Source organism: Cyprinodon variegatus, unplaced genomic scaffold, assembly GCF_000732505.1.
Source record: "Cyprinodon variegatus isolate N-32 unplaced genomic scaffold, C_variegatus-1.0 Scaffold210, whole genome shotgun sequence".
Classification (NCBI taxonomy): Eukaryota; Metazoa; Chordata; class Actinopteri; order Cyprinodontiformes; family Cyprinodontidae; genus Cyprinodon; species Cyprinodon variegatus.
The window spans coordinates 92,423-114,237 of NW_015150663.1; the positions used below are offsets into that span (position 1 = coordinate 92,423).

The following is a 21,815-nucleotide window of genomic DNA, read 5'->3' on the forward strand; positions in this document are numbered from 1 at the left end:
ATGGATGGATGGATGGATGGATGGATGGATGGATGGATGGATGGATGGATGGATGGATGGATGGATGGATGGATGGATGGTTCATTGATATTGATCATAAGCAATTGCTTTGTGTCAATCCAACACTGCTTTGTTTTCTTTAGTTTAGTCAATGTTTTATGAGTAATGTCTAAAGTCATTTAGCATATAACAATAAAGAGAAAAAACATTTAAAATATTGGGCTGAAAAAGGAAAAAGAAATACTCTTATTATTGTTCAAAATTAAATTCCAAAATTTTTTGAAGCATGAAAAAAAATTGCAGAAACATTGCAGTTTTGCACTGCAAATAAGTGTTTTCTTTAGGGCTGAAACAATCTGATTTATCATGAATAATCGATTATTGAAATAATTGTCAACTAATTTAGATTAATCTGGAGTATAGAGACTCTAAAGCATGCTTTTAGCTGACAGAGCAACCAACTTAGAGCAGTAACTACCAAAATAGTAACAAGAATATATTAATATTTTGCAATTAAAGGTATAGTGGAGGATGTTCTTTTTCTAGGTGAATCATCAAAATAAGCGGTCCTCCTAGTTGTCAATCATTTTGATGATATACCGGTATGTACATAAGGCCGTCCTACGTGCTCGTCCCCATTTACACTTATAGGTGGTAAGTCTTACATAGTGGAAAAACTGCAAATCTTCTTATTGAAAGTAAGATTGGATGAGCGATGCAAGTAGCAACTTTTAAACAGAGCGTCCACAAGGAGCAAGGGGCTCCTGCATGATCTTGTATGCGTTTAATAGGCGTTCCCTCTCAGGAGCGGGTACAGAGTTGTGCATGTGCATTTTTTCCGTAAAAGTGGAGAGGAACACTTTTCAAAAATTCGCGAAAATCCTCCACTAGAACTTTAAGACAGAAAAAATATTTTTCATTTGTCAATATGCCCTATTCAAAAAAGGTTTAGTTTCACCTTGTTTAATTTAGCAAAAAGTCTTCTTTAAAAAGCCCTTTGCTATCCAATTATTAATCAATTAAGTGAAGAAATAGTCGACTGATTAATTGATTTGCAAAATAACCGTTTGTTGTAGCCATAGTTTTCTTGCATTTCATTGTTTTAAGCTCAATTTCAAATAGATTTGAGCGATTATTGAGGTTGGTTAGGTTATAGGAGCTGTTTTCAAACCTCTTTCCTCGACTTCATGCCCTAATTATATTTCCAAAGACCATGTCCACGCCGGCCGTTCTGGTCCGCTGTGGCCAAGAATGACCCAGCAGCACTAATTTGTTTAAGAAGAGTTTTCTGTTTGACTGGCTTTACAGAAACTTGGCATTTACTACCACCTCTATATCTCCTCAAGAGAGAGTTGAGTTACTTCTGTGAAGTGCATGTGTGCTCATACTGGGGGCTGGATCCCAGACTGCTTTGCCAGAGACAGAGACACATTGTGTGGGGAAATGAGCTGTAAGTCGAGGGGGTTGGTTGTCTCAGGGAAAACACAGAAACAGGCGGATTGAAACAAGCTGAAAGTCACAGTTTTATCCTTTGTCTGAAGTTACAGGCAGAGCGACTCGAGGAGTCTGATGTAAAGATTAACGAGCGGCATGCTTTGGGACGATGAGTCCTGACTATGGAGGACAGCATTAAGATTCACTGCTGATTCCAGCAAGAAGGTGACTCATCATCTGCGTTTGAGATACACAGATAAACATGTCAGGTTTGAAATTTGAGAGTGCTATCTCTTAACTGGAAACCAAAAAAGTCCTTTTCTTCTGTTTCAGAGGACAACGTGACCACATTTTTATTGTTTATTTAGTGACCAGCTGTAGATTTATTAGTTTCTGCTGACAAGCTTTGTTTGTTCGCAGATGTTGGAGCAGTCCTCCCTTCAATGATCCCCTTTCTTTCCTCCAGTCCTCCTTTGTCTCTCACTGCAAAAACTTTTGTTTTCTTCCCTCAGAATCTCCTGCAGTTTCGCTCTCTCGATTCTTTGCCCCTGCCCTTTTCACCCTCTTGAAATTTCTCCCCCCCTTTTTCTTTCTCCCTCAATATCCGGCCCCTTTTCTCTTTTTGGTTCCCCTGACTAATTCCCCTTTCCCCTTCCCTCAGCCCCTCTACAGTCTCCACCTCTCCGATGCTTTTCTCCTTCTTCAAGCCACTGTCCTTGTTGCCTGTCTTGGCAGAGGGGCAAAAGTAGGCGGCCTGAGGTTGAACTAGCTGCATTAGGTTCATGCATTATTCATGTACTCTGCTCTCTGTGCGCCTTGGTCCTGCATTGGCTTTTAGTGGGACACATGGGCCCCATGAAGAAGATGATATGGTCCTGATAAAAGGGCTGCACAGATGAAGCTGTCACTTTCTTACTTTTATTAGAATTTGACATCTAAACTTTCCCCAGATTTAGTTTTTTCCCCAAATCAGAGGCTGTTCTGAGGATTCAGCCACATCTACTCTGATGCTCACATGAGAGATTTGTCTTGTTTCCCTTTTGACCAAGCTCTTCCTCTGCCTGGCAGCTTTTATCTCTCCCTCCTCCATATTTATTTATTTTTTTGGCTTTTCAGAGCACTCCCAGTAAAAACGTTTAACTCTAACTGGGATGTATGAAAATTTAATTTAAGCATCTAGACTTTGAAGGATGAAGCGCCTTGTCTCCATATTGCATGCTAAAAAAAAAAAAGACAGAGAGGAGGGTGAAGGAGAGAAGAGAAAGCAAGAGAAGCCTTAGGGACTTAGAGGAGGGGCCTCCTGGAAAACCACAGCCACATAGCTGCTTTGGGCTCACATCTGCTCTGGCTTGACATACTTTGCATTTCATGATTAAAAATATCACCAACTGCAGTTCAGCTTTGTTACTTATGAATAGAGTTCAAATTTAAGTCAGAAACACCTTTTCTAGGCCCGAATATAAGCTTGGACATGTACTCCATTTATAGATTTTGACAGGTTTCCCTGACAGCCTTGTTTTCGCTCTGCACAGGTGGCGGCTCCAGATTAAGATTAGGCCCCAATGATTGCAAAGACCCGTCTCCACCGTTTTTCAGCCAACCCTGGAGCGGTCACAGAGCTGATGTCTGACAGGACAAGGGGACATGCTTGTTTTGGAGCCCTGAAGAGGAAAGCCACATCTCAGTGAGTGATGCTTTCAATATCTTCTAATTAAAATGACTCATTGTTTCAATTACTGAATTATGTTGACAAACCAGGAGCTTATGAGAGAATGTATGTGGTTAGATTGCCCAAAACACATATCATAACCTTCGGACTGCTCTGGTATTTTTTTTTTTTTAAACTCACCAGGTAACAAGTTACTTTGGTAAAGCTGGCAGCTTTGGAGAACAAAAGCAGTAAGGCTATTGGTGAAGTGCATGTGTATAAGAAAAGGTCCACCGTTGCAGCTACTGCTGCTGCTCCACAGAGACTGATATTTGAGACGTCTACCTGACTCTGCAAGGACAGAGAAGGTTAGAGAGCAGTAAGGAGAAAATCAAAGACCGAAGGGGGAGAACAGCAGCATAAATTACAGGCTTTGCCAATGATCATTGCATCTTAAAACAAAAAAAAACACACATCTGGATGGTATCTTTGACAAGTATTGGTACTCATAGAAAATATTCACGTTAAAATGCCTTGGTTTGGATTTTAATGGTGATAATTAAGTAAAAGGAAAAGGTTACAAGGTTTTCAAATCCTTGAAAACCTTGTAACCTGCTGTTTTTCTTCCTCAGTATAGGATGATACCCCTAGATAACAAATTAGATAACAGTCCACCCATGTGTTAAGTTCTGGAGAGGTGTGTTAAATACAAAAAAAACCCATAAAACTACTCACCTAGTCATTATGGACTACACAATATATGCATGGTATAGAAGTTTAAAATGGGGCTAGGTTTTAAAACAATATTATAAACTTTGAACATAACTATAACAATAATGTGTTACAGTAATGTAACAAAACCTGGCTACCCACAAGGACACATGTAAGAGGTCATTGTAACTGTGGAGGAACTGCAGATATCTGTACCTCAGCTGATATAATCTAAGGGCAACAATTAGTTGTGGACCTCACACATCTGGCCTGTATGGAATAGTGGCAAGCTGAAAACCTAGGAAGTGTAAAATGAAATTAGATCAAATTAGATCAGAGCTGAATCTCTGAGCCAACATTCTAAACAACATACGTATGGAATACAAAAAAATACTGTGGGGGTGTTTTACTATAGACCCTGAAGCCAGATATAGGACAGTCATTAAAGAAAACGTTTTAGAGGCTCCAAAACAATAGAGATGTGGGTGTCTAGAACAGGAGACTTCAACTCCAGTCTCAAGGACCAAGACACATTTAGAAGGTACAGGACATAGAGGAATGGGACTGAAAAACCATGCTCTTGAAGTTTATCTTAGAAGAGAAGGAAAACAATCGCAGAATACAAACTACCAGGAAATAATTTAGAGATTTATTAGACAGTTTGTAGCCTTTAGAAAAGTAGCCTTGTAGAGGAGGACAGCGGTAGATCATAGAAGGCTGCTGGGGAAAGAGGGCAAAAGCAGGGAGAGGCTGCGGCTGGTCGGGGATAGCTATAGAGGCTACCTTTGGAGGATCAAAGGAGGATGGCGGTAGATTGAATATGTCAGCCAGGCAGACAGAGCGCCAGAGTGGAGGAGATGCGGCAGCTGACCGGTGTCAGTGCTGGAGGTGGACAACTCAATAGACCTTCAAGGGCTAAATTAAAACGTCTTTTCTAAAAGTCACTCCCAAACCTATTAAGAGCATTACGCACTCAGTCCTTTGTCAAAATTATATTTTTTTTATATTCCATTTTGATGGGAAAAAAAAAAAAACTTGTTTCTGATGTCTCCTTCATGGAGGTCACACCCGTATATAGTCCTTGATTGGATTTTGTGACGCAAATGTAAACAAAAGTTCAGATTTTTCAACTTCTGTGAAAATGCCAAATTTACACCATAGCTCAGGTGCAAATGTACTTTAAGATACGAGGCGTTCTGATTCTGCTGCGCAAATTGTTGTCAGTGAGAGTCTCAAGAGATTAACTTATTTACTACGGTAAGTTCTGTTGATATGTTGAAAAATATCAAAATAAAAATACAGAATTTAGTCTTAGCTCACTTGATAAAGTGTGGAGATATTCCAGCTGAACATTTAAATATGTTCAATAAAGTTAGAAAATCTGTAAGTTTTAATTATGAGCCAGAAATTACTCTTTGAACAGCTGTATGCAAAGCAGATGTTCTTATTTTGTGAATCTTGTCTGATTGAAAGAGACTCAAGTGTCAGTAATTATTCTTGGTTCCATCTGGTCATTCACTCTCAGTCCTCCTCATCCACATCAATCTGCCTCAATCCGGATAAGCAGGAGGTGCTAAAGTGACACCCGGACCTGTTCAGGCCCGTGGCCTACAAGGGCATTTAATCCTCTTATAAGACAGGACTACTACTGCTAACACAGAGAGAAAGGTTGCACAGCACTGGCCTACAACAAGTGAGATGAGCTTAAACCTTGCTGTAAGGCACACGACAGCACTCCTTTGCATCAACTATTGACCGCTCAGCAGAGTGAACTCTCCCTAGAACTCAAAGTAATTCCAGTAAAGTGCCTCAAGCTTTTGTCTTTGATTGAAAAAGGCATCTTTTAAAAAGCAATGAACAAGAATGGCAGACCACCAGAAAGTTGTTTTACATTTTTCAAGATCTTAATGACAGTCTTGGCATCCACAAGTTGGCTACACAGCTGATCAAAAACGCCAATTTATTCTGTTGAACGTTTCAGGGGCAAATCCATCATCATTAGTTGCATTTATCAGGTCTAGGTTGAGAATTGGGCCATAAGATTCTGGTTTATTTCATGTATTGAATTAAAAACATCAGCAATAAGCAGATTGAAAGAAAATGGGCACAATATATTGCTGCGAAGGTAAAGAAAAATGAGACATGTTCTTTTAAAGAAAGCTAAAATCTCAAGTGTGTTTTGTTTGCAGTTCATGATTGCAAAATAGTTTAAGCTTCGTCAAACAGGACTCTATTGTCCTTCTGGAGATCCTTCATTGGATTTAGCTTTAAACTTTGACTAGTCCATTCTAACACATTGATCTTTAATCTAAATTAAACTAGCTCTGATTGCATATCTGGGGTCATTGTTGTGCTGAAGGTTAACGTCTGGCCAAGTGAAACATTCTCCTACAGCCTATGACAGGCCACAGATCAGACCATTCCTCCATAAAGGTCTTATTTGTGGAGGGGTTGACCAGTAGTTGTTTGCTTCTCCTCCCTTAACTATACATTTTTGCATCTCCTACAGAAATACTGCTTGCAGCTTTTTTAATTGTTGGTCTTTTATAAGTTCTATCCATCTTAAGTCAGTGGGCACTTCTAGACATGGGCCTACAGGGGCCAGTGCACCAATAGAACTGCTCTTTGCCCTTTTTATAGGAGAGACACCAAAGCTGATTGGTCCCTTAGACCAATTTAGTTTAATTTTACTCTAACAACAATTTAACTTTGGAACTGTGCATGTTTAACTTTTGTTCTCTGTCCCCTTAAAAAATAGAAATAAAAAGCCTTGTTTGACTATTGAAGGTAATTGGTTAAGTTTAATTGCAGATATCAGGGTATATGCACACCACACTTTTGTGATTTTCATTTGTAAATTAAAAGGGGAACCAAACATCTGTTCCTTTAAGCCTTTATAGGGAAAGGTAGCGTTTTTGATCACTTACATACCCCTTACAAATGGAGTCCCCCCAACACTCAGTGAGGTCTAGAAGCACAAGATCTATACCCAGCCATTCAGCAAAGATACTGCTACATGGCTGTACATCTGATTTTGGCATTTGACTAATTAGATGAGGCCTTTAATGATATATTACCAACCGTAAATTAAGCTGGGGAAAAAAGTTAACAAGTCAAGATAAAAAGGTAAAAAGCTAACTGAAAAATAAAAATATGAAGTTCAAAAGTTAATAAGCCTTGTTAACAATTATATTTAGGTTTATAAACTAAAAAACGTAAGTGCCAGTATCAGCATTAATGCCTCTAAGGTTATGTTTGAGCAAAAAAATGTGTTTCTTTCACTCTTGTTATTTTACTTCTTGTTATTTATGCTTGTTATTTATGCACTTTTGTTATTTTTCTTAATATATTCGGGCAAGTTGGCACTTCTTATTACATTGACATTCATTTTTGCCATCAAAATCTTCATATTTGTTTTAACATTACAAAGATAATAAGGTCTTGTCCTGGATTCCAATAACACTATCAGCTTGAAATTTGGATTTTCTAAGTATTTCACTGAGCCCTATAAAGGGTTAAACTCTGCCTAATGTCATACTTTGTGCCGGTTTGTAGTATAAAATCATAATAAAATCCACTTATGTGGATGATAAGAGTGATAAGAGAGAAATAAGAGTGTTTTAATTGACTGGAAATCTGACTTAGCAGCTCTTAACGTTTTGCTTTCTAATGCAGAATAAGCATAAACATTCATAGTGAAGCTTTTTTTGTACTTTAAACAAAACATTTTTAAAGAATTGTTTGACTTCTCTGTTGCTATGTTTCAAATGGCTGACAGGAGAAAAAAGTAGGAAGGAGAAGAAGTCGACTTTTAGACTGAAGTCAGCACTGCCCAGCTCTGCCTCCCTAAGGGCCAAACTGAGCCTCCACATCATTCATGATGTCACCACAGATTCCCACTTCAAAAGGCCAGCTAAGCAAAAAAATGCACAGCTGCTGCTTGTAGCAACAATGCATTTCGGCCTATGTGTTAAAACCTTCATTGTAAATCCTCCTATTGTGCAATAGTGGGGCTGCTGTTGATCTAGTCATATGCTGTTGATCATGCTGACTAAGCCCCCCCCCCCCTGCTCTCCTATCCAGACCTTTTTTTTTGTGCTGTTTTCCATTCCTGAATCTGTTTATTCATTGCTTTCCAGCCAGACAACATGTGCTGCATATAAAAGAGAATGAAAAATGGGAATGGAAGTGGAGCACAATCCAGGCACTGATTACTCAATCCAAAAAACAGACAGAACAAAGCCCCTAGGAAGGAATCTAATTTATTTGATCCTTCCAAGATACTTTCATCCTTTTCTCACTTGTGTTTTGCTTCTTTGTTGTCATGTCGGCAACTCTCAAGTGCCTCTTTCCCTCTGTTCTGTTTTGTTTCAGATAAATGGAGGAGAATGAGCGATGTAGGAGCAGGTCTCCGGCTCGGAGGACCAGTCGGGTGCAGCAGGTGGTGGGAACCATAATACGGCGTACTCGGGAGTCCCTGAGCAGGTAAAGATGAACAGGAGGTGCAGGAGTGTGATTAACACCTATTAAAGTTGAGAAGAGTCTAGAAAAAATTGTCAAAAAACAACAAAAAAGTTGGGAATAAAATGTTTCATGGGGCGTCATCTTAGATTAAAAAAAACAACAACATTTCATCCCAAGTGTCTGACGGTAAATAAAATTAGTTTTATGTAAAATTTGGGGAGGTTTGAATTGCAGATTATGGCAAAATTATATATATATAGGGTAAGAAAATAGTTCAATAACAACACAACTGATGCTTCTTTTACAGGATTTAAGAGGGCAAGTGTGATCAAAATAAAACAAAAACGATGCTCTTAAATTAACCTGTCAGAGTTTGGTTATGGTTTTTGAGGACCCAAATGCAGAGGCAGGGAGGCATACAGTAGGTAAGTTTCTTGACGCTTTAATTGAATGACCACAAACAATTGAGACAGGAATCCAAAAATCCAACTTAAAATGTAACACAAACCAGAACCATGAAGACATAAGGGAAAACAATCACGAGGAGCCAGGGTAAGACGAGTAAAGACGAGGAACCAGCACTGAGGAACTGTATTTATGTATTTATTTATGGGAGACTGAACAAAGAGAGGACTAACGAGCTGATTGGGAGCAGGTGTGAAGAGAGGAGTCTAGAAAGGAGCTATGGAAAAGGAGACCAACACAAGAGTGGAACAGAGGCCAACAAATAAAACCCTAAGAACTCAAATATATCCAGAAAACACAAAAAATAGGAATTAAACCAATAAAACATGGAGCAAAGTAAAACCAAATACTCAAAAGAAAACTTAACAGAACCAACACCGTGACACTATCATGATAAAATGTGATAACTTCAGTAGAAAGTAGAGTTGTAGCTATTATGGGGTCTTTGTATAACACAGTTCTAAGTAGGAAAGACAAAAAAAGACCTTTAAGAATGAATTTGTGAATTGATCAATGAAGGATTCTTAGGTCAAATAAAATCAATTCAAAAGCATTGATTTCACAGAGAGAAAGTATATTATTTAAAAGTGAAAAAACATACAGAGCAATGGATGTCTTAGCAATTTCATAGCTGCTGGTGATGCTATCTGCAGCAGTTACTGGTACCGTAAGTGGAGAGGTACACGAAGCAGACAATAATGCATGCAAACTTTTGCTAAAGCACTATTTAGTAAAACGAACCAACATAGATGATGCATAAAACAGTAAGGTGAAAAGCCAGAACACATCATATTAACTCAAACAAATGTAACTGTCAGGCATAGTACTGCTGACTGTTTTTCTGTTTTTCTTTGCTGCTACAGATGGTGGGTACTTTGCAGCTCCTTTGTGTCCTAAATCAGGATTGAAAGGTCAAATGTCAGATAATCTTTGTGACAGCTAAAGTTTGGCTCTCAAGAATTGGCAATTTGGTCCAGACCATGTTGAAATGCTGTGGTGTGACCTTAAGAAGACTGGGAATCAATTTGTGGCCACCAATTGGACAATATCATAAAGAGGAAGTTTGAAATTCTCCAACAACCACTTGAAAGGGTGTTATGAGGAATTTGTAAATGGGCTTTTAAAAACTTTACTCGTAACAATATGGGAAAAATAAATAAAACTGCCGAGATTAAAGGTCCATCTCCTTACCTGGTATAAACAAATAGTAGATCTCAATCTAACAAGAACACACATACCACATAGCCGAGTACATATTTAATCTCTGACTTCCCCCTCACACACCCCAGAGTGAACCACAAATATGCATTCAACAGCCATCATCCTCTAGTCGCCAGCGAAGTGGTTTCCCATTCCAAGCGTAGGAGGAAGCCCAGTAAACTGTCTGTGTTAGCTGCTCCTGGGAAAGGCCTCACTGTGTGTGGATGATACTGTTAGCTGAGGTTCGTTCATAGTTATGTGAACTTTACTCTACTAAAGTGATTTTATATGTCTATGAGTTGCGACAGACTTTATGAAATTTGAATTTAGAAAAAAAATGCTCAGTTTATATGATTGAAATAGACAGAAACACATTACATTCTAATATTTTCTGGTTTAAAAGTTATATTTCCTCTTTTGTAGTTTTTTAGGTTGGAGGTTTTTATGTAATCCATTGCTGACACTCTTTCCGTATGGAGTCATACTGCTGTAACACTTTTAGAATGTGGTTTGGTGACATTTCATCAAAAGAAAAAAGCAAGACTTGCCTATCTGGATGACAACATGTTCTGTTCCGCTTTGTTATCATCGTCATGCTGTGCAGTTTTACATTTAACAAAAACAATTGCTTTTATAATCTTGCTCTATATTTCATCCCCACGTTTCCTGAAGTCTTGACCTCTAATAAATGTTCTGACATTGTTGATGTGCTAAAAAAAAAAACAATAAGCCCTTCCTTCACATGTATCGCTGAGTTATTTTGGAGGATGCTGCTGGCATCAAATTTAAAACAAGAGCGCCCAGAAAGCATATCCACCCAAGAATCAAGACACTTTCTGCTATTTGTCCTGAAGGGATCCTGATATGAACTAAATAAAACGTCTTTGAGGTTCATTTTGCTGCAATTCATAAAAACCTTAAAGAGTTTTTGTTTGCCATTTATGCACAACATTGAGCCAACCTGTAAGACTGGTTAGACCAGTTTCTACAAAAAATTTATTTAAAATGTAGTTATTAGGATATTAGTAAAACAAATTGGTTAAGATGAATAATTACTTGCAGAAGTATTGTAGAGTTAAAAAACAAAATGAAAAAAAAAAATCACCATCCAGGGATTACACAAACTGGTTATATTCATAATATGGTGAATCGCCTTTCTCTGTAAGTACAGCTATACAATAGTAGCCATTTAAAATCTCCCCACTTTCCTTGATGGGTCCTTGGCTAGTCCCCTACAATTCCTTTCCAATCATCAAGCTTTGTACCAAAGTATTCTTTCTGTCATGATTTGTGGACATTAAGATCTAAAAAGAAGTGCCATCTCCTTGTAATTCAGTGAAAGGGTGGAGTCAGAGTAAAAAAAATATGCATGCCAGGGAGAAGGAGGGGGGTCGCTCCAGGGGCTGGAATTTGGAGGGGATTCTGCTGGGAGTTGCAGGGAAGTGGGCTGCCATTGGGCTGGCTTTTTACTAGGAATAGCCAGCATGTATGAAAAGCATGTTTCTTTATAAATTCATGCCACAGATGTTGAATAAATACGAATATGAACTTTTTTGACGGTTAAATGCAGCTTTGTTTTCCCCATAGCATGATGCTGCCTCCACCAGAGCACAGATGGTGTTTATTGTAGAACTTTAACCAGTGTTCGCTGTTTGTAAAAAATATTAGCTCTCCATCTGTCTTCTCTTCATTCACTCCAATCTCTGTCTTACATTACAGTTTTAAACCACATCCTGAATATCCTGCAGTTAAAATATTGAAAGATAAAGATTCATCTGGGATGAAAATCAGTTCTTTAGTGGTTGCAAAGCTAACATCTGACTTATTCAGCAAGAATGAAAAGCAAGTCTCTTTCTTAAGATGTTAAGTGTTGTTAAATGAACAAAAAAACATAAATTGTTAATGTACATTAAAAGATTGTTTTCATATAAATTTGCACCTCATAAAAAATGTAAGTAAAAACTATTTGTTTTAATATCTGCTGATTCAATCACATGACACCATCCCCCTTCATGATCTCCTCAGGGAACGTCTGCTGGGCGATGGAAGGTCGCAGCGCTCTAACAGTCTGTCCAGTCAGAGCTTCCAGGCCAAACTGACGCTGCAGATCACCAGAGACCCTGTCCTGGACCGCAGCACCGGACATGGCTTCACTCTCACCACAGACGCCCCCCTGCTGGTCAGGGATGTTGCTCCAGGTACACACTGAGCCTGTGTGTCACATGTTCTTCCATGTGGATGAGTGTTTTCTAATACTTCTCTCCAAATGGCTACCTGCTTTATGCAACAGTACTCCGCCTGGAGCAACTCATATTTTTGTCTCCATGCACACACAAACACAGACGCATATAGACAGACACACAAACAAAGACAGAGTGTCTTTTGGCATTCACCCATGTTGTGGGGCGTTGAGCCAGACCAGGCCATGAAAACAGCAGAGCCACCTGCTCATCCTTTCTAAATTCAGTATTCAATCACTTTCCATTTATACCTCTAATCAGAGGTGTCAGCTGCAGGAAAGACAGGGGGAGATGCTGATCCATCGCTTTTACGTCGATCTTGTAAAATAAGCTGATAAAAAGCCCAGAGGAGAGTCCCACCCAGGCTTCATCTCTGTAATTGCTCTCTGCTGCCAAAGAAAAGATGGTGAGAAAGTGAGAGGGAGGTGATAACTGTGGACAACATCTAACAGAGAGGAGGAGGGGGGATTTAGTCAGCAGTGATTGGATTAAGCGCAAACACAGACAGATTTAAAAAGTCTGCAAAACTGTGAAGGAAGGCAGAAGAGAGAGATGGGAGGAGTCAGGAAATAAAAGCGATCGGGAGAAAAGATCAGGAAATTGGCTGAGCTGTCACGAAAGCTTGAGAGGAGGAGGGTGGAGTTGTGCTTCAATGTGTATTTTAGGGAGAGCTTGCAGCATTCCATTATAGCAGGGAGGGCGAAAATATGCTCAGGTGTGTTGAGAACGCATATGTTCTGTAGGTTTGTGACTGCCATTTGCTACAGTGAGATGAAACGCCTTAGTGTCTCTCTTGCCTCAAGTCAAATGAGTATAAATAACTAGAGTGGGCAGAGCAGAGGCGAACTGGAAGAAACCCAGGATGACTGTAACCCCTCATGTCCTGGAGAGCTCATTCCTACACTGTTGAGTCAGCCGTATTCAATGAGCATGTGTGCCAATCTGTTCTGTGCGGTCGCTCTGCATGTTTCTGCACGTGCAGCCAGGGTGATTGATCAGTCTCATGTTTGTGTGTGTGTGTGTACCACAGGAAGCCCTGCAGATGGGATCCTGTACCCAGGGGACCAGGTGCTGCAGATAAATGAAAAAGTGATGGAGGATTTGAGTGCAGAGCAGGTGGAAAACATCTTGAGGTGAGAATATCTAACTGAGGTTTGTGTTTCTATTTCCCTTTGGGATTAATAAAGGATTTTTGAATTTGAATTACTTTTGAATACAACATCTGAGCTGTTATGCCCATATTTAATTAGACTTCATACACCTTGATAATTTCCACATTTTGTCACGACAAAAAAAAAAGTTTTTCAAATTATTTGCAAATTCTAACACGGATATCCACAAATAAAGCACAATGCACCGAGTGTCTTCACTTTGAGCAGGGCCCTATAAGCACAGATAAACAAACAAGTAGATTTCTAACATGCTGGATTAGACTGAAGGTATTTGAATGGTCCAGTAAAAGTCCAGGCCTAAATCAAACAGATAATCTTTGGCAAAACTCACACTCTCTATTTTATCTAGTTTTAATTATTTCCCAAAGAAGATCCTTACATTTGTGTCTCAAATTGTGTAAGACTGGTAGAGATACCCGCCAAAACTTCCAGCTGTACTTAGGGTGAGAGGCGATTTCAATTATATTTTAATTTGTTAAAAAAAGATAAAACCCATGTTTTCCTTTTCTTTTTTTCTTTTTTTTTTTTACAATAATGCACCAGTTTGTGTTGGTGTACCACATTTAATTCAGTTAAAGACAGCGGTTGTTATGTGGCAACAAAAGGAAAAGTTCAATGGGTTCAAATGTAAGACAAAAACATATAAAACAATATGCATGCATCTGGGTTATTTTCTGTTGGTTCTTCCATCCAGGGACCTGGAGGATTGCATCAATGTCACTATTCTGCGGCACATGACAGTGAGTACAAAGACGCAGCTAAACCCATTAACACGGTCACATAGGGTCATTAGGCCATTATTCCTTCAACCATGAGCAGCTTAGTTCTTAAAGGTATAGTGGAGGATTTTCTTTTTCCCGGTGGATCAGCAAAATAAATGCTCCTCCTAATTGTCAATCAGTCTGGTGATATGTAAGGCTATCCTACGTGGTCGTCCCCATTTTCACTTACCGGTTTTAAGTCTGACACAGTGGTAAAATTACAAATCTTTTTTTGGAAAGTAAGCTTGTAGGAGCGTTGCAAACAGCAATTTTTAAACAGAGCGTGCACGAGGAGAAAAGAGCTCGTGCATGCTCTCGCAAGCGTTTAATAGGCGTTCCCCCTCGGGAGCGTGTACAGGGTTGTGCGTGTGCATTCTTTTTTAAGTGGAGCGGGCGGGTCTTTTCAAAAATTGGCGAAGATCCTCCACAATGCCTTTAACCTGTGACAGCAGGTTTGCATCCTCTGACTGGGATTTTTCTTCACTTTTTCTCCGGAATTGCAACGTGCAGATTAGGATTTTTTTTTTTAACCATTTGTGGTTTCAGACTTAATTTTGTCTTTTTTCATTGTTGCCCTAGAGGACAAGCCTGATTTAGTGATGATACTTATCTATTGCAGAATCCCAAGTCATCCATTATGTCAGCTGAGAAGAGAGCTCGTCTGAGGAGTAATCCAGTTAAAGTGCGCTTTGCAGAGGAGGTGGTAGTCAATGGACACACTCAGGTAGAAATAAAAAAAAAATCCTGCTTCTTGAGCTTTAATGGGTTTGAAATGTAACATAATTCTAATGAATGATTTAATTATTTTTTTTATTTTTAATCCTGTCTAACTGCTTCTTCCTTATTTTCTCCACTAGGGAAACTCTCTTCTCTTCCTTCCCAATGTTTTAAAAGTCTATCTAGAGAATGGACAGACCAAGGCCTTTAAGTTTGACAATACAACCACTGTCAAGGTAGAGGTGTTTGCTCATTGAGAACGGATGTCTAGATTATTATTACATGCAGCTGAGTGAGCTCATAGAGCAGATTGTCCATCTGGCATCAGCAGACTGGGATAAAATGTTTGAATCAGTCGATTAAAATATTGTTTTTCATCTTTTTAGGACATTGTTCTGACACTAAAGGAAAAACTCTCCATGCGAGTGATTGAGCACTTTGGTCTGGTACTAGAGCAGCAGTATAGCATCGCCAAACTATTGCTACTGCATGAAGATGAGCTCATTCAAAAGGTGAGGGATCTGCAGACAAATCCAGACTTCCTTAGCGAGCAGTGAAGGAGGCTCATAATGGTTGAGTGTCAATGACAGGTATTTAGGACCGTTTATGCTTTGTCTCCACCAGGTGGTGCAGAAAAAAGACTCGCATGATTACAGATGCCTGTTCAGGGTTTGTTTCATTCCCAGAGACCCCTCGGACATGCTACAAGAAGACCCCTTGGCCTTTGAGTATCTCTTTTTGCAGGTCAGAGAACCCTACCAGTCTTTATGTTTTTAATTCAGTCGAAGAAAATGGATAAACCTCAGGGAGATAAAAAAAAAAAGATTGTGTTTTGTTTAGTTTATGGTTTAATTTAATGTACGTTCCCTTGAAAAAGCCCCCAGAAACAAAAGGATCAACTCAAAGCTATTTTTTTTTACTCTCCCACTGCTTCAAGTTTCTCTCTGATAATTTTTCAAACTGTCTCCATCTCTTATGAATTCCCTTCGGCTGCATATCAATTACTTTGTATTTTGTTGCACCTCTTTGAATTTTCAGTGCTCTTGAAAAGTTGCTGTTCTAAGCAGTCTGGCACTGTGATGCTACCAACCCAATACAAAGCTATATTTTCCCTCATAAACGTTCCTCGAAAGAAGTCTTTGTGTCCTGCTGTGTTTGTTTACTCTTTATTCTGACAGTTCTGGGATCCTGTGTGTTTGTTCCGTAAAGACAATCCCCAAGTTTTCTATTTATATATATATTTTTTTATCTCTGCCATAAAGGAGACGTTAACAGAACATCAGAGCAAAAGCTGCTTCTACATCCGCTCAATGCAGAGCCCGTATGAATTCACCGAGCTTGCTTCTGTTTTCAGAGCGTTGGAGATGTGCTACAGGAACGTTTTGCCGTGGAGATGAAGTGCAACACGGCGCTACGCCTCGCTGCACTGCACATGCATGAGAGACTTGATAGTTGTGGACAAACCCGGGCCTCTATCAAGAGCATTACGTGAGTGTTATGTGTGTCTGGGTCAGTTTAAAGGTCACCCCACTTTTTGAATGCCCTAAAAAGTTGGTTTGCTGCTTCCAGGATTATAATTAGTCTGGGATGAAGATGCTCATTTATTTGTAATCTGTTAATGTGATTGAAAATGTTTAGTGTGTGTTTTGGCGTCTGTTGGATTGTGTTACTGAAATGAGGACAGTAGCCTAAATACACACCACCAGAAGCTACTTCAGCTTCATTTTTAAAGATTGTAGTTGTGATTTTTAAGAGGTAGAGCAGAATTTCAGAAGGATATGATTTGGTTTTAGGGTATTTACAGATGAGGCATCCAGTTGTGATTCCCTCTGGGTTTAATAAGTGGAAAGGTGATTTATTCTGTGAAAGGAATGTTCCTACATTATGTAAATCACATTAATTACTAATGTCTCAATTAACTAATCAGTGTTGTAGTGGTAAGGTCCCACATTGTGTTGCAATGAAAATGTTTTGCCTTAAATGACTGTCTGGAGCTATAAATTGGTGTTTATTCTACTAGGAATTTATTTATTAGATATCCTTTAACAAAATAAACACACTCTATCTAATTAGATGACTTCTCCAGCCAATTGGCTGATTTTAAATTTCTTTTAGGGATAATTCAACAAGCTATCATTTTCCATCCACTTCTAAATTATGTTCTGCTTTTTGTTAATCCATCATTTAAAATCTCTAAAGAAAATCCACTAAAGTTTGTGCTTGTAAGGTGACAAAAGATATTATCCTGCTCAGCTTTTTACAATTTCAGGTGATGAATTTGCACGCTCACTATTACACACCCACACCAGCAAGTACAATTATGAAATGGTTGAATGTCACAGAAACAAAGATCCTATTTGATAAAGCTTTTTGTCTTTGTTTCAGCATTCAGCTATGAATTAATAATCTAACTCTTACAATCAATTTACCATGCGCCATGTTAAAATATGACCATTTTATCAAAACCAGTCATTTTAAATGTTTTGTTATGTGGTGCAAAAGTTAACATATTTTTTCCCATTTAACTACACTGTTTAATTGTATATTAGTCTCAAAATCCTACCAGATTTTATTATCTACTTTTATTATCTACTATTATCTACTAAAGTAGCATTGTTGGTTGATCATCTAATTTTTTCAGCCTTTCTAACTAAACTTTCAAACTTTATAAAACTACTCAAAATAAAACCTCTATAAAATTCCCTCTTTTTGTGAACGAAAACAGTGAAAATTTAGAGACTTTAAAAAGTGGCTTACACAACATCTTGGATTCTCTCCATTCTTTGTAGTTTTCCATGCCGTTATGTGAGAAGAACAGCATGCTTTACAATCCATATTGATATGCATGGAAGGTTTAACAATGCAAACTGGTATGCACACTGGAATTCATGTAAACTTTCTAAACCCTTAAGGCTGCCCCTGTCAACAAAAATCCAGTTAATTTGTTGACAAGGCTAATGTTTTCCTCAGAGAACTGTTTGCTGACAGCAAAGTTTTTTTCCACAATGGGAGAAGATGGTTGCCGTTTTATACTTACTTGTTTTTCGGTTATTTTCTATATAGAATTTATTTCTAGTGATAGAGATGTTTTAGTAATGAAAGTGTTTTTTTTTTAGATGTATTTTTATTCCTGTCTGTATTTGTGATTGACAGGAAGGAGTTTGGCCTGGACAGCTTTATCTCACCCACACTGCTGAGCAACATGAGGGAGAAGGACCTAAGGAAAGCAATCAGCTACCACCTCAAAAAGATCCAGTCCCTGCTTGAGCCACGGCAGAAGGTAGATGAGGAAGACTTTACTGAATAAATGCTTTGTGTGATGTGGAGGCTTTTGGGTACATTTCAGATGCTAATTTCCACTGAGGTGAACTGTCACGTCGCATCCGTGGGACGTTTGTGGTGCTCCCAAGTTTTCGGCCTCATACCACTACAATAGGGCTACTGTCAATCATTATAATGGTTTTATATAGCAGACTAGACCTTCCGAGAGTTAAGGAATAGCAGCTGATTTAATTTATGCTTTTTCAGGTGCTTCAAATTTCTTTATGATTTAGTTGACACTTTAACAGCTTAAAGTAGTGAAATAAAAGAAAGTGAGTACATAAGCAATATTGGGCAGTAGAGTAATTAAAAAGGTGTAAGGATTTCCAAGTTTGTTTTACTAAATCTACTCTCTCTAAATGTCAACTTTTGTGTTTCAGGTCATATCTGCTACTCAAGCTCGATTGGCCTACCTTACTCAGCTTGGAGAACTTATTTCCTATGGTGGACGCTCTTACACAGCTACAATGATGGTAATTTTTTTCCCCCTTAAAGTTTTGTAAGTCTAGTTCCAAAAATAAAAACAGCAGCATCTTTTCTACGTCAGAAACATTTTTGTGTCATGTTACCGTCAAGACATCATGCAGTTGGAAAACAAGGATTTCCAGGCTAAAACTCTCAATTCCCGCAAACATCCCAATGTGCTCTTGTTACTGTGGTGGCCATTAGAGCAGGGGTCTTCAACGTTTTCCCGGCCAAGGACCCCTAAACTGATGGCGAGATTTTTTTATTTTATTATTATTTTTTTTAACTTAACCTTTATTTAACCATGAAAAAAAATCCCATTGAGATTAAAAACCTCTTTTTCAAGGGAGTCCTGGGCAAGAAGCAGCAAAGTTACATACGAAACATAGATACATTAAAATAAGATGAAGCGGGGACCCCTTAATTAAATGTATTGTATAAAATTGTGTTATATCAAACTAGTCCTTAAATCACTCTATTACAGATGGAGTAATGTAACGAAAGTAGTTTCACCCTGGGATTATTAAAGTATTTCGGATTCTGATTCCTGGTTGATGGGACGGGTGTTGTGAATGAAATGGTGCCCAGTTTGAAAGAGCTCCTGAGTGTCGCTGAATGTGTGCATTGATGACTGAAAGTCATCTTCTGCCTCCATTTATCTGTTTACTACAGTGTGTTGAATTCATTTTAATGTGCATTTAAAGACATTTCAATTAGTGGAAAAAAATTGCAGGGGGAATATAAATAAAAGGTTTAGGTTACAGCTATCCTATACCTGTTTGACCTCTTCTCTCTGGTTAATTTGTTATTTATGTTGAAGACTATCTCAATATATAAGTCATGTTTTTAGAATTTTAAACAATGTTATAGTGTTAATTCATATTTCCAAAAAGAGAGAAAAACTTATTAAGATTAGATATTTTATGCATAAAATCTTGATACTATTTCTGGGACTTTTTGAAGAACAAAAAAATCTAGAGTCTATGTTTCTGTTCTTACTATTAACAACAATAACAAAAAAATGTTTTTATATCTTCTCATTTCCACTCTTGTCAGATATTTGACTTATTTTTACTCAGAAACACAGATCTGCAATGATGACTAAAAGACATCTTCTGCCTCTATTTATCTGTTTGCTGCAGTGTTGAATTCATGTTAATGTGTATTCAAAAACATTTCAATTAGTGAAAAAAAATTGCAGGGGGAATATAAAAAAAAGCCTAATAAACCAAAACTTTCGCGACCCCCCATGCAGTACCTCCACGGACCCCCTAGGGGTCGCGGACCCCCTGTTGAAGACCTCTGCATTACGTATAGTGAATGCATTTTAAAGTTTGATATGGTGCACTAACTTAGTTGAAGTAGTCTTTGAAAGCTGGGTAAACTGCGGTCATGTAGTTTGACATGGTCGCTAATAATACTTAGATACACTGTGACATTCAAACAGCTTATACTTAGGGTTCCAAAGTGTGCCAAGAAAATGTTCAAGTTTGGCAAGACCATCATACTTTTGGCCCAACCATCTGAGTGTCTCGACTAAAAATGAGACATATGGGATCCGAAAAAGTTTTGTTTTCAGTCTGTTTGGACAATTTAATGCCAGAGTTGTTTACTAACTTTAAAAATACAAGAGTTGTTTTCTTAACAGTCTTAAGAAAACACTGTTGGATGAGGTGGTGTAAAAGCTTATCCAAATTATAGTGCAAACAAAACAAACAATCTCTGGTCCACTTTAGAATGTGGGTTTTGACTCACTTGCCAGAAAGTACTGGTGTGGTTTTCTAACAATAGAAAAGGAAAGAGACTATTCAGCAAGAGAAAAAAGTGAAAAAAGAGAGATAGTTAAGACCTCAGCATATGTTTTTGTCAAACTGCCATTTGTTTGATATTTTCAAATAATATTTTTACTCGAAATTCCCTGTAAATAGGCTGTTTCTGTTTCATTCATACTTCCCTGCCTATCAGACCAATTATATTACTAAGTCTAATGTGCATTTGTACTTCAGCAAGTTGTCTTCATCCCTGTTGATGTATAAATAAATGTGGCCCAAGTTGAGTTGGCCCAATTATGATTATTGCTAACGATCAATTCAACAGGTGGCCCTAATGTTTCCTCGCTGTAATATAATTTTTTGTCTGTATTTGCTTACCTTGATTGATGGTCAGCTTCAGGACAGGGAAGTGCTGGTCAGCCTGCTGGTAGGAGCCAAATATGGATTGAGTCAAGTCATTAACCACAAGCTCAACATGATATCCACCTTGGTTGAGTTCAGCAGCATCAGCCGAGTGGAACTGCTATCCGAGTCGGAAAAAGTCAGCCTGCTGCGCATTTCACTGCATGATATGAAGGTATGAAAGATACCAGTGGAGGCATTGGTGCAGATTCTGTATTATTCATAATCATGTTGGCACTGATGTAAAAAAAAAAAAACATGCAAATGCACTTACTGTACTATTTCTGTGCCAAATTTCATACTAGAATAAATATAGGTCAAGCATTTCACTTCAAGTTCAGCACTATATAGCCTTTGGGAGTTAGTGTACTTAATGATTTTCTGACACAAAGGTGACAGTGTCTTCTTCTTTCTCCCATTCCTTCGTCTTTGTCTTCTTACCCTCCGGCTTTAATCACCATGCTTTACCTAATGTTCTCCAATGCCCTCCCCTCTCTCAGCCATTTGCCTTACTGATGGATTCTGTGGCAGCCAAAGACTTAGGGTGTTTGCTGGGAGGCTACTGCAAACTCCTGGTGGATCCAAGTGTTAATGTCTTCCGTCTGGGGCGCCCGAAAGTCAGGGTGCACCGGATTCCTGCTGAAGAAGGTGTGTGTGGGAGGTTCGCCGTAATAGAGGGCGTGTGCTATGAATCCCTATCAAGTGAGCAAAAAACTGTTTCACTTAAAAATATCACTTTCTGGTTTTGGCCTTTTAAAATATTTTCTACATCGGATTTATGTTTAGTGTAGCCTCCTGAGACCCACTGAGTTATTTTTCGCTCCTAAAGAGAGCACTATTCTAAGGACTGTGATTTTATAAAACGTATATAAACTGTTTATATCCAAGAATTTAAAGTGGCCCTCAAAAGTGTGGACACACAGTTTAAAATGTCCTGTTTTTTGAGATGTAAAAAATGAATCATGTTAAATTATCAGTGATGATGAAAAATTAAATTTCTATTGATCCTTAGTTGTCTCAGCTGGAAATTCCTCCAGCTTTCA

General features: G+C 38.4%; 1 protein-coding gene across 4 annotated transcripts in view; it reads left to right on the plus strand.

Moving 5' to 3' along the window:
* Positions 1–21,815, plus strand: part of frmpd1 (FERM and PDZ domain containing 1) — a 35,654-nt gene that overhangs the window by 6,802 nt on the left and 7,037 nt on the right. Inside the window, exons 1-15 of one of the 4 annotated variants that reach the window (XM_015380263.1) lie at positions 1,513–1,659; positions 2,967–3,118; positions 8,168–8,278; positions 11,948–12,120; positions 13,193–13,295; positions 14,029–14,074; positions 14,715–14,819; positions 14,953–15,048; positions 15,199–15,324; positions 15,437–15,556; positions 16,167–16,300; positions 17,966–18,092; positions 18,514–18,606; positions 20,765–20,947; positions 21,273–21,474. In XM_015380263.1, coding sequence (XP_015235749.1) covers positions 8,172–8,278; positions 11,948–12,120; positions 13,193–13,295; positions 14,029–14,074; positions 14,715–14,819; positions 14,953–15,048; positions 15,199–15,324; positions 15,437–15,556; positions 16,167–16,300; positions 17,966–18,092; positions 18,514–18,606; positions 20,765–20,947; positions 21,273–21,474 — 1,615 coding nt within the window. In that variant the 5' untranslated portion in view covers positions 1,513–1,659; positions 2,967–3,118; positions 8,168–8,171. Of the gene's footprint in view, positions 1–1,512; positions 1,660–2,966; positions 3,119–8,167; positions 8,279–11,947; positions 12,121–13,192; positions 13,296–14,028; positions 14,075–14,714; positions 14,820–14,952; positions 15,049–15,198; positions 15,325–15,436; positions 15,557–16,166; positions 16,301–17,965; positions 18,093–18,513; positions 18,607–20,764; positions 20,948–21,272; positions 21,475–21,815 lie in introns of those variants that run through there. The other 3 variants (XM_015380262.1, XM_015380265.1, XM_015380264.1) reach the window with 3 other exon arrangements.